The following is a 12,081-nucleotide window of genomic DNA, read 5'->3' as shown; positions in this document are numbered from 1 at the left end:
ATTCTTTATGCACAAAGACAAAAATGATAACACAGATTTCCACTTCATTTTAATAGCTGTACTGCACACTAGATTTTACACCATATTAATTATCAACTCCTAACCACACTCAATGCATTAAGATAGCAGGATAATAGTGCAGTTTCTTTAACCTATAAGACTATCTTATTGCAACATGTCAATCATTTACAATCACAGCCTAGTTTTGAATCTTCAATATTAGTACTGTATTAACTTTATAGCGTAAATGATAATAACACACATAATCTAACCATGGAGGTATAAAAAAGGTTTTTCTTTTATATACCTCATAATTATAGATAAATTAATAGTATACTATGAAATATAAGAACAATTCAGACAACTAAATTGTCAATTCCAATTTTACTTGCATGCCACTAAACTTTACCTATAGTATTAGTGGTTAAGTATTAGTAAAAAAAAAAAGGTCTACAGTTTTAAGCAGTATTAATTAAATATAATTGATACAATCTAAGTCCAAATTAGGATATATCTATTATTAACTATAACAATCCCTGAGCTTTATCAAACAACGGGTGTACGCCACATGCTTTGTTCCATTTCTGGATATTTGCATTTTCAACCTCTTGCCCCGATTGATGTAACATACTCCACATCATTATATCCGCTAATGATACCTCGTCACCCATCAGCCAGTCTTGTTTGCCGAGATGCGAGTTTAGGGTCTTGATCGCAGCGGTACGGTCACGAGAGCTACCATTGAGGAACGAATTTGTAGCGAGATCGATCCAGTTGTCGATTTCTGTTGCTCGTATGATGTCATCTGCATCGTAGGCTGGGTTCAACAAACGAGCAAGGTAACGGCCTACATTTGCTTCCCCTTGGATTGGTGTCTGCGAATTTGGATTAATAACCATCTCGACCCTTGTCACTGAAAAAAAAAATGAAAAAATGTTTGTTTTGTTAAACTGTTATCCTTATATGTTGAAAAAATATCAATATCGAACTCCAGCGAGGTTTTGGGTCATAGACCATATTGTGGCCAATGGTGAAATTTTATTAAAAACTGTGACATCTAGGCGGTTCACAAATACACACAAACATACCGAGTGAAAACATAACCTCCTAGGCGGAGGTAATTAAAGAAGTATTGCAGTAATTCATAAGTTACTCTAATAATACTGTAGGATCATGTCGATGCAGTATGATTTCATTCTGGCAGCACCATAATTTATTACCATATAACCAATTAAATTGCAAAGAATGGTATAGTATTTTGCTTGCTGGCTTGTTGGATGTGTGTGCTGAAACTAAAGTACAAAACTAAAAATCAAATTATTTTTTACTACTAAAAACTTCCCTGTTTCAAATTAGAGCTAGTCAGCCTCATAATTTTTAACTGTCTTTCTTTGTTATAACAAACATATTTTTATGATTAGTGCATGCTATAACTAAGCAATCAACATACTACTAGACTTAATTCTGTACTAAATTCTCGCATTTTGAATTGGAATTTTAACACAGGTCAAGTCGGCATAAAAAAATATAGAATGTAGTAGTAATGTGCTGCTTAACGATCCACAGTGTTGCGCTTTTGTATCGCAAGCAATGTCATATCATAATTATCATCATAACAGCAAAGTGTTCATTTATTAGTTTTACTTAAAAATTAATTTCTTACCATCTTTCCATATAAGTGTCAGCATAATTTGAGCTTTATTCCTCTTGGTAGTACACTCTCCAAAGCACTCGCTCAGTTGAAATGGCAAAACTTTAATAGACGAGTGAGTATGGACTGCTACAGCACATGTACACTGTTCACTGAGCAGCTTGTAAAGTACGAACAGCGAGTGTGGAGGTTGATTAGGATTCGCATTGATAACAATATCATGAACTACTCCATTCTGCAAAAGAAAACAAATCAATTCTTTTTTAAAGACAAAATAATCAATATAATCTTTCACACAAAAAGCTTAGGTTCATGGGGGAAAAAGATTTTTATACAATACTCCCAGTCAAAACAAACATATACTATTAAAAAAAAATAAAATGTCCTATTAAAATTTAATTTTCAGTACAAAAGATAGGCTTGATTAAAGAGATCATTCAACCAGCCGACAGTCATGTATTGGCCATAATTATTGGGCAACCACTATCCAAAAAACAAACAATTATTCTTCGAGACAATGGTGAGTAAACTAAGACTAATACTATGTAAGGATGGTGAGTCAAAGGTATGTCCCGGTTTCATTTATTAATTACTAGCATTGATTCTGTCAACCATTTCTTTATTAAGGTTTTTAACAAAATAAAAATGTCTTTAACCTTTAACCAATTTGTATTTGCTGTTGAAACTCTTGCCACTTGACGGCTTCCACTTTTTGGTGCATATCGAGCAGACAATGTTTCAACTTCGTTTTTTAATAAGTTCAATTCCTGAAGGATTCGTTCCTGCCTCCTTTCAAGTTCCACCAATGTTGAATTTTCTTCCCCTTCACCCTATAGAAAAATACAGTATATACTATTACTATCTATGGGTCAGTCCAATTACTGAAACAAAAATATCTAAATACTGTACCTATATCAGTTAGAGGGAAAATTAGCACTGTGGTCCTGTTACAAAAGTAATCAAAACAATATAGATTATCTGAAAAAAATCCTAGAAAGTAGGAAAAATTTCGCCATTTTTCCTACTGATTGATATCTAATTTTTTTTTGTCAATTTCACCTTGTACCGACGTGAATACGTTAATCATGATCAATTTAAAGAACAACTTGACCGAGGACAATATTTTAACAACATATTAGGGATGTACATATGATTTCAGAACAATCGCGAGATTAAGGATATCACCGCACATGCTCGCCGTACATTATTAACTCAAGTCGACATGTCTTCTCCTCTGTAATGCTTTATTTCTTTCGCCCTTTGATTACTGCTGCTCAGTCTGGGGTTCTAACTCTAATACTAACCTCTCTAGTAAACAACTACAAAAAATCCAAAAAAAGAGCTTTACGTATTATTCTCAAACTTCATCCTATGTCACACCTCTCTGATGATCACTTTAGACTTGCCCATACCATTCCTCTTCAGAAAAGACTCCACTACCAACTTGGTTGTCTTACTTTCAAAACCCTAAATCTTCTTGCTCCTCAAGGCTTATGCCATCTCCTCACTAAAGTTATTGCCAATGGGAGGATGACTACTCGTCAAATCTCTAAAGGAAATCTTCACATTCCTAAACCCTTTCTTGAAATTTTCAAACTCTCCTTCAGCTACAAGGCCCCTCATTTCTACAATGATCTTCCTCTAACTATCCGCAATTCCTTATCCTTTTCCTCTTTCAAAACTAGACTTATGACTTTTCTCAAAACTATGTAATCCTTTTCCAGAATTTAAATTGTAAAATAGTAGATCTAAATAAATTTTTATTATATATATTAAATAAATGAAAGACGCTAGTAAATTACCAACTGAACATTTTATTGCACTACAGGCTGTTTCATGAGTATGAGCTCAATCTTCAGGTGCTTGGCTCTGAATGATAGTCACAAGTGAATACAAAAAGCTATAATGAAGTCTTAAGGCAAACTGTTTATGTGAACAATAGTATGCTAATTAGCAAGTACAACACATCTCTATTTCCTGGACTGTCTATTGTTAACCAAATTCTTATTATCTAAATTAATGATACTTTAGTAGAAACTTTCTCCTATGTCTAATTAGTCAGTGCATGTAGACATAGGAGAAAGTTTCTACTAAAGTATCAGTAATTTAGATAATAAGAATTTGGTTAACAATAGACAGTCCAGGAAATAGAGATGTGTTGTACTTGCTAATTAGCATACTATTGTTCACATAAACAGTTTGCCTTAAGACTTCATTATAGCTTTTTGTATTCACTTGTGACTATCATTCAGAGCCAAGCACCTGAAGATTGAGTTCATACTCATGAAACAGCCTGTAGTGCAATAAAATGTTCAGTTGGTAATTTACTAGCGTCTTTCATTTATTTATATTTGGCTCTACATTTTGTATCGAGCACTTTCGCTTTCATGGTCTGCGTTAAATTCACCACGATTTATATTATATATATTATATATTTTTGCTTAATTTAACATTTCAGTTATTTTCTATATTTCAAATTTTCTTATTCAGATTTTTAATCTTTATGTAATTAATTATATTTTGGTTTTTGTTTTTTTGGTTTTTGTTTTTCTTTTACTTTTCTGTTTTTGCTGTATTTTGTATATTGTATCTGTTCTGAGGGTCCCAAATGATCAGCAATTGCTGGATGGATCACCCTCATTAAATACGGTTAAAAAAAAAAAAAAAGTGACGAAATGTTATAGATAAAATCCTGCTTTGTTTTTGAAAATAGAAAGACTAAAAACGAAATGTATTTATAGCTTCTGTAAGTGTACGGTGTTATTGAGTTTGTACAATTTAGAGTTGTATTTTGTGCACGCTACCATTTCGTAGGGTCTTCCTTGGCTTTGCGGCAGTCTTCTCTCTCTCTGCATGGTCTTAGCTTAGAAACACCCATCAGTAGCGTAATTATACAAATTTGTTTTTGGTATTTATTAGATTTTTAAATTTAGTTTTTGGTTGTTTTAATAATTATCTAGGCTTAATTTATAGCGTATAGTATATTGCTATCTATATAGATTAGTACTGTATTATTATTGTTATGTCAGCAGTACTACTACTAGGCCTAGTAGGTAGGCCTGTACTGTCTACTATTTTATTATAATAAGGCAATTTTTCAATTTTATACAGTATTTGAACATGACATGTCAAAACTTGATTTTTGCATAATTTAATTTTTTAAGTAAAATAGACAAATAGGCCTACCTATACTTATTATTAATACAGGGTATTTTATATATTAGTTACTACAAACGCATAGCCTACTTATACTAAATAACACTAAATTAAACTACCAAATGAAATTTAACACCCTTAGCAAAGTCTGACCGACATGGGTACCAAAAGGACCCGCTGAACTGCATTGCCATTTGTACTCAATAGGCCGGGATATGACTGGTTGTGCCGCCGACAAGTTGAGCCGCCGGTGATTTCTATGAAACGCCCAGTGCATGCGTCTTTTACGACATTTCGCGTAGTGATTAGGATGGTGTCCTAGTACATAAGTTCATGGTCTTGGTTTATTGTGTCATGAAAATAAATAATATATAATTACATAGGCCTATTACAATTAACACAGCAAAGGAAAGTAGTAATATTTAATAATTTAATTGTTTTTAATCTTTCGAGGAAAAAATTCAGTGCACTCATAATTTTTCTCGCGTGTAGGCCTCACGTACTAATTAATAGAGTATTAACATTTTTCGAATGAGGTTAAATAAATATTATTTTTTATTTACTAATCTTTTAATATCATATTTTATTGAATTTTAAAATGTTAATACACAAAATATTTTACTATTTACTAAAAAACGTGATTTTATGTAATTATTTTACCGAAAAATGGAGTAGGCCTAGGGTAGTTCATACAACTGCCGACTGAGTGAGGGGGGGTCAGTCTAATTACCGAAAACAACCGAAAATAACCGAAAACAACCGAAAACAAACCGAAAACAAACCGAAAAAAAAATTTAAAAAATCTAAATACCGAAAACAAATTTTGTATAATATTTTTTTTAATGTCGCCCTCTATTGATGGGTGTTTAAACTAAAGCTAAGACCATACAGATGCGCAAAAGTCATGGAAGACCCTAAGAAATGGTAGTGTGCACAAAATACAACTCAAAATCATACAAATTCAATGAAATAGATTACATTTACTTACAAAATCTATAAACCCATTTCGTTTTTAGTCTTTTCAAAAACAAAGCATGATTTTACCTAACTTTGCGTTTTCGTCCCCGGTTTTCGTCACTTATTAAGTGAATACTGAAGCGATTAAGGATAAAAACGTTATTTACTCGACTACAGTAATTTTACTGAATAGATTTTATTGTGAATCCTTTATAGTGAGCTTGTTTTAAGTATACTTTATAGTCCCTAGTATCTTTGTATAATTATCTTTGAAAATCTATAATTAAATCGATCATGATTAACCATAGTCAATTTACTTTCTATACTATGGATTAACATATTCACAATTATTGTAAGGAGTAATGCGCTGGTTTCTGGATCAAAAATCGAAAGACTAAAATTAAAATATTTTTATAGATTCTGTAAGTAAATGCGATGTTATCATTGATTGATTGCATGATTTTTAGTTGTATTTTGTGCACACTACCATCGTAGGGTCTTCCTTGGCTTTTGCGCGCGCGGTTTTGTCTCTGTTATGGTCTTAGATTTAGAAACACCCATCAATAGAGGGCGACATTTAAAAAATATTATACAAATTTGTTTTCGGTATTTAGATTATTTTATTTTGTTTTCGGTTTGTTTATGGTTGTTTAGGGTTGTTTTCGGTTATTTTCGGTTGTTTTCGGTAATTAGACTGACCGGTGAGGGGCAACATGTTTACGTCGTCATTTTTGGCTAAAAACGATCACTTTCGGTGATGTTTTATATTTTGGAATCTACAAGCCAGATTTTCATAATTATTTCTTTATAATTATAATATTTAATAATAATATATATACTAAAAACCATGATATATAAACGTTTGAATGTACATCGTTATCGGCGCCGGTATCCCTAACATAAATTGAAAGAGCACCGGCGAAAGTTAGCATTTGGCGTTCCATAGAAAATAACGTTTTTCTGGCGGCGGCTCAACTTGGCCTAATCCGCTAGGCCTGCCGCCTACTGTATGTAGCTAGCTAGGCGCGGCCTAGAGCTAGCCTAGCCTAACTATTAATATTACTTAGAAATGTAAAAACTGGCAAAGCCAAATGTAAAAAAAAATCGCTCACGAAATCATAAATACTCTTCAGAGGGTACATTGAATTGGGAAGTTCAACATCAGAATTAGAAAATTTATAGTACGGTTCAACATGATACATGGTCATTTTCGAGTTTTTCAGTATGCAATCTTGGCTTAGCTAAAAAAATAAAGTACTAGTACGCTAAAACTAGCTCATTCCCCGTCGCCGGCCCTGTGCAATGTGCTTGCACGTGTCGGTCCAGATAAGCAGCCTAGGCTCTGAACAGCCGTTGATTTGTTCGGTTGAACAATAAACATGATTGGCCCATTGTAAACTGAATTAATATAAAGATTTATAAAATCGAGTCAATTGGTACAGTTGTAAACAATTGTAGAATCAACTATTAATCTTCAATTGTAGATAAGCTGTATTACATAACACTTTGTACATATAACTGAACTCTAACTAAAGAAACATTCCCACTTTACCATAGTTTGATACAAAAGAATTGCTAAAAAACGCTTAGCATTGCTCAGCCAATAAGAGAGTGTATCTCATAAACTGTCGGCTAGTTTTTAGACGAATGAATTATATTTATTAAAAGAGAACTAAATGCGAAGTGTAAACGTTTTTCAGTTATTGTAACATATAATCACTTTACTCATAATATAGTGTGTTATTGTTACATTTTAGAAATTTATTTTGGTAGAGAAGCGGGTTTTCTTGGATTTATCGAGGTCCGTATGCTAATGAGAACAATATATTTGTCACGTGATTTATTCTGTGAGAAAAATGGCGGACTCGCTCCAAAATTCAACATGGTCGCTATAAATAGACAGCCGAAATATCGGTAGCGAACACACTATCACCAGCATATATGATATGTATAACACTGTTAAATGTTTGTGTTTCACGTCTTGTCATAAATTTCACCGGAAAAGATGAAGCGAGGACGTCCGAGAGGATCAAAACTTTCAATTGGCTCGCGAGACGCGACACCGACAAGTAAGCGCTCCAAAACACAAGCAGGCAGTAGAAGCCCAAGCCCGAGTGAAAGCTCTAGATGCAGCACACCAATTGGACCTTCTAGTGCTAGCCAACGGGGTGCTGACCGGCGAGAAAGTAGGCGAGTTGCTGCAAGAAAAACTAAAGAACTTATTCATAAAGTAGTAACAGAATCTCAAAGTAAAAAGAAGGGTAAAACAAAGAAAAAAGGAAAAAGCAAATCATCCAAAAGTAAATCCAAAATTGTTTATGATGATGAAAGTGAAGATGAAAAATTTGAAGATCTTTTACCTCTGGATAGTGATACAGATTCCGGTGGGTTGCTTTCAGATAATAAATCAGACTCTGATGCTCAGAGCGAAATATGGGATGAAAGCAGTGTGACCTCCGGTGCTAGTTCTCCATCATCTGTAAAGCGAAAATATATTCGACATTCTAGACCTGTGTCCCCAATTTATTGGTTAAATAAGAATATAAAACCGTTAGTTTTGCCAGAATCATCGGACGATCTCATCCTTCCTCGTGAACTCATTCTCGACGCATTGTCTGTTTATGAGGTATTACGCCATTTTTTCCAACAGCTTCGCTTATCACCATTTCGGCTTGAAGATTTTTGTGCAGCTATTGCAAGTGAAGAACAATGCATTCTTCTAGCGGAAACGCACATTGCACTTCTAAAGAACCTTATGAAAGAGGAGGAGGCAAATGGTACCACTTTTGGGCCGCAAGATGTAAAGGACAGTATAAATGTCCAGTTTCACTTCCTTGATCCGGTGACATGGCCAGAACTTGTACGCAGCTATGTCGAATGCGACCCAGAGTTTACTTCAATCCTAAACTCTTTCACAGATGTGTACCCTTTTCAACAACCAAAAGATAAAATAAAAGTTCTAAAGTTTCTTACCGATCAGTTTTTGGCAACAAATAAAGTTCGCGAAGAAATTGTTAGTGAGGGAGCTATATCGTACGACGATCATTGTCGGTCATGCCATAGACTTGGTGATCTGATATGCTGTGAGACTTGTTCCGCTGTATATCATTTACAGTGTGTAGACCCAAACATGACTGAAGTACCAGATGAGGATTGGCTATGTGAAGTTTGCATAGCTCACAAAGTTCCAGGAGTCTATGACTGCATATCAGAAGTTGAAAAGAGTGGGATGCTTATACGTCAAGAACCTCTTGGATTTGATCGCCATGGAAGAAAATACTTTTTTCTTTGTAGAAGACTCTTTGTGTAAGTAACTGTACAGTAGACTACAGTACATGTTAACAGAAAAGAAAAAAAAATTGCATTAACTGAAAGTATACCCTTTACAACTCCCTGGTATACCTACATTTTTTTTTTTTTTAAGAAATTTATTTTACCAGTATATTATTATTTAATACTGTTTTTTTTTTAGTTAAAAAGAATTTTTTGCTTTAAGTTTTGATGCTGTTTTACTGTACATTTTACAGATTACTGTAAACAGCATATTACTATGTATTGAGTACAATACATTAAATACAAAATTATGTCCATTAGGTACTGTATTTAAAAATCCAACAGATTACAAACAAATATACTATAAGATACTTTTTTCGAAGTATATTAATTTGATTTTAATATTCTGTGTAAAACATTTAACCTTGGCTGTGTTCCAGAGATATCACTTCCTTGTCATTAATATATATTTTAGCATTTTATTTTTGTCTTTCCTTGACTTTTGAAACATACAGAATACATGATACAGTAGATATATCCTCATAGGTTGGTGACGAATGAACTTAATCAGGGACCTTTAATTTCACAATAAAATTATAAATTTTGTTATGGTACTCTGTACTTCAGTTATTATTTTTTTAAGTCTGGGTTCGTATTTCAAAACCCGGATCTGTCACTGCATTAGACTGAAAATTATCTTTACATGTGACCACCTGATGAGAGTGTGTATCACAACACACACTGTTTATAATTTTTCAAAACAAAAACATTTTTTTTCATTCTTTCCAATAGGGAATCAGAAAATGATTGCTGGTACTACAGTAGTAAGATTCAAATTGAGGATTTACTGCGTCATCTGAACCCATATGAGTATGAATCAAGTCTTTGTACAGTGTTGACCGATTGTATGCCAGAGATTTTGGACCATGTGAAGATCACTGAAGAACTTACTAATAAAGCAAGAGGGACCCTTAGGTCATATCTGGATGAATCAAATGGTAGGTCATCAACAAAGCCCTTACATTCTAAACTAAAATACAGTTATTCTGAATGTGAAAGTAATTTCATCAAATGTTTTCTTTGTATGAGGTACTGTAGTTACATATCACATAGTGATATTTGGTAATGACAAAGTGTGTTAATCACTACGGTACAATACTATGTATGTATGTATATTATGTTAGTACAATGTTTACAATACTTTCAAACACTTATATTATATTAATTTTTATTCTATTTAATTAAAACTGTTGCGACCGAGAGTGGTTTTCTTTATTTCTAATTTGATACAATTTTTTTGTCCAGCTAAAATTGTAGCAATTGAAGAGGAGAGACTAGCTGAAGAGGAAAGAAAGCGTGAGGAAGAAAAATTGAAGGAAGCAGAAATAGAAAAAATAAAAGATTTACCAGAAGTTAAAGATGACCAACCGACAGAAGGGGTAGATCCACCTTCCATGCAACAAGAACAAGTACATACAGTTTTAAATGAACAGTCTGGAGAACTCAATGTTGTTGAAGGTAAACAAGATGACACAATTGAAGAAAAAGGAGAACTAGTGTCTGAAGTAAATGTTGAGAAAATGGAAACACAAGAGGTTGTCACGACAACCACAACAACTATGACTACTGTTGAAACAAAAGAAGCAACATGTCAAGAATTACAACAAACTTCAGATGAAGCCATGGTAACTGAAACTATTACACAAACAAGTAACATAACACAGGCAACATCAACAACAACAACCACTGTGTCCACTGAAATAGCAACAACAACATCCCCTGAGACGTCAACCTCAACATCTGTGCCCACTGAGACGTCAACCTCAACATCTCTCCCCACTGAGACGTCAACCTTAACATCTCTGCCCACTGAGAATATGGCAACAACTGTTACTACTAAAAGTGTGGAAGGAAGCAATACTGAAGCAATTGCATCTTCAAAAGTGGAAGCTTCTTCTGAAATTGCACCAGAAACAAATGAAAATTTGTCAGAAGAAGGTTCTGAAAAAGTAGATGAAACAGAATCAAAGGAAGATGTTATCAAGAATAGAACAATTGTTATTATGAACATTGATGGTTCACAGAGTACCTATACAATTAAAGATAGTTCGAAAGATACTGATGAAGCAACTGCAAAGAAAAATGCCATTATGACGCGTTCCAGGAACCCAAATTATAAACCTCCACCTCCTAAAGCTACTCCATTTGTGACATATTCAACAAACATCCCTAAAGTGACCAAATCTGTAACCCAAGCACCTACTACTAACACAAAAATAAACAAAGATGATAACGCTGTGCTGGTTATCAATTCTAAAGGGGAGATAAAGAAAATTGAAAATAAGAAGTCAAATGGACCAGTTACACGGTCTTCAGAAAAACTATTCAAACTGGGTCTTGAAGGAACCTATAAGTTGTATAAAAATCAGTTTACTATAAACCGTCTTGCTCTAAATAAACCACAACATGCAGAAGATAGAGATAAACGGCGTTACCTTTCATACAAATTCTCTTTGTCCGCAAGATATAAATTTGACTGGATGGGTGCAGTATATGGTCAGAGAGCAATACTGGTATCGACGCATAGAATGACTCTCTCAAACTTAGAAAGGAATATTCCTAAATGTTTCTTGCATCATAATTGGCAGACACATCGTAACAACTGGCTTAAGGCAATTAATCTCTGCTCAAAACCTAAAGAGTTCTGTCTTGCGTTGTCAATCCTAGAATGTGCCATCAAACCTGTGTTTTTTAGTGTGGTTTGGAATGATGGTCTTGGACACAGCAAAATGAAACGGATGACAGTTATGGAGAGAGATGAAAAGAAAAAGCACGAAAAGAAACGAAAGGATGAAGAGGAAGACTCTCAGAAATTGGGTTATTGGGTGAAATATTCATTTCCTATTAAACATCAGGTTGGTTTTTTATTATTCATTTTTTCTTTAATTTGTTTTTATGTGTTATTCATTTCCTACTTATTACATCAGGTTGGTTTCTGAAAAATTTATTTTTGAGCCATATTAAAGTATCGGGTCATCTCCAAT

General features: G+C 33.8%; 2 protein-coding genes across 2 annotated transcripts in view; one reads left to right on the top strand and one right to left on the bottom strand.

Moving 5' to 3' along the window:
- Positions 1–32: 32 nt before the first annotated feature.
- On the bottom strand, positions 33–7,060 carry LOC140062811 (aminoacyl tRNA synthase complex-interacting multifunctional protein 2-like). The gene is made up of 4 exons (XM_072109154.1): positions 6,877–7,060; positions 2,308–2,481; positions 1,664–1,886; positions 33–913 (listed from the first exon to the last, which is right to left on the bottom strand). The coding sequence occupies exons 1-4, from the start codon at positions 6,970–6,972 to the stop codon at positions 525–527; spliced, it is 882 nt and encodes a 293-aa protein (XP_071965255.1). The 5' UTR covers positions 6,973–7,060; the 3' UTR covers positions 33–524.
- Positions 7,061–7,623: 563 nt separating this feature from the next.
- The window catches only part of LOC140062789 (uncharacterized), a 44,543-nt gene continuing 40,085 nt past the window's right edge, over positions 7,624–12,081 (top strand). The window contains exons 1-3 of the mRNA XM_072109122.1: positions 7,624–9,070; positions 9,830–10,035; positions 10,343–11,952. Of these exons, the coding sequence (XP_071965223.1) occupies positions 7,770–9,070; positions 9,830–10,035; positions 10,343–11,952 (3,117 nt within the window). The 5' untranslated portion in view covers positions 7,624–7,769. The remainder of the gene's footprint in view (positions 9,071–9,829; positions 10,036–10,342; positions 11,953–12,081) is intronic.

Source organism: Antedon mediterranea, chromosome 1, assembly GCF_964355755.1.
Source record: "Antedon mediterranea chromosome 1, ecAntMedi1.1, whole genome shotgun sequence".
Classification (NCBI taxonomy): domain Eukaryota; kingdom Metazoa; phylum Echinodermata; class Crinoidea; order Comatulida; family Antedonidae; genus Antedon; species Antedon mediterranea.
This window is presented reverse-complemented; position numbering and strand designations above follow the sequence as displayed.

Excerpts from the sequence above, each read along its gene's own strand:
- LOC140062811 (XM_072109154.1), bottom strand. The coding sequence starts at position 6,972 with ATGACCATGTATCATGTTGAACCGTACTATAAATTTTCTAATTCTGAT. Across the intron at positions 2,482-6,876 it reads TGAAGAGTATTTATGATTTC|GGTGAAGGGGAAGAAAATTC; the intron begins GTGAGCGATTTT and ends ATTTTTCTATAG. Across the intron at positions 1,887-2,307 it reads CAAATACAAATTGGTTAAAG|AATGGAGTAGTTCATGATAT; the intron begins GTTAAAGACATT and ends TTTCTTTTGCAG.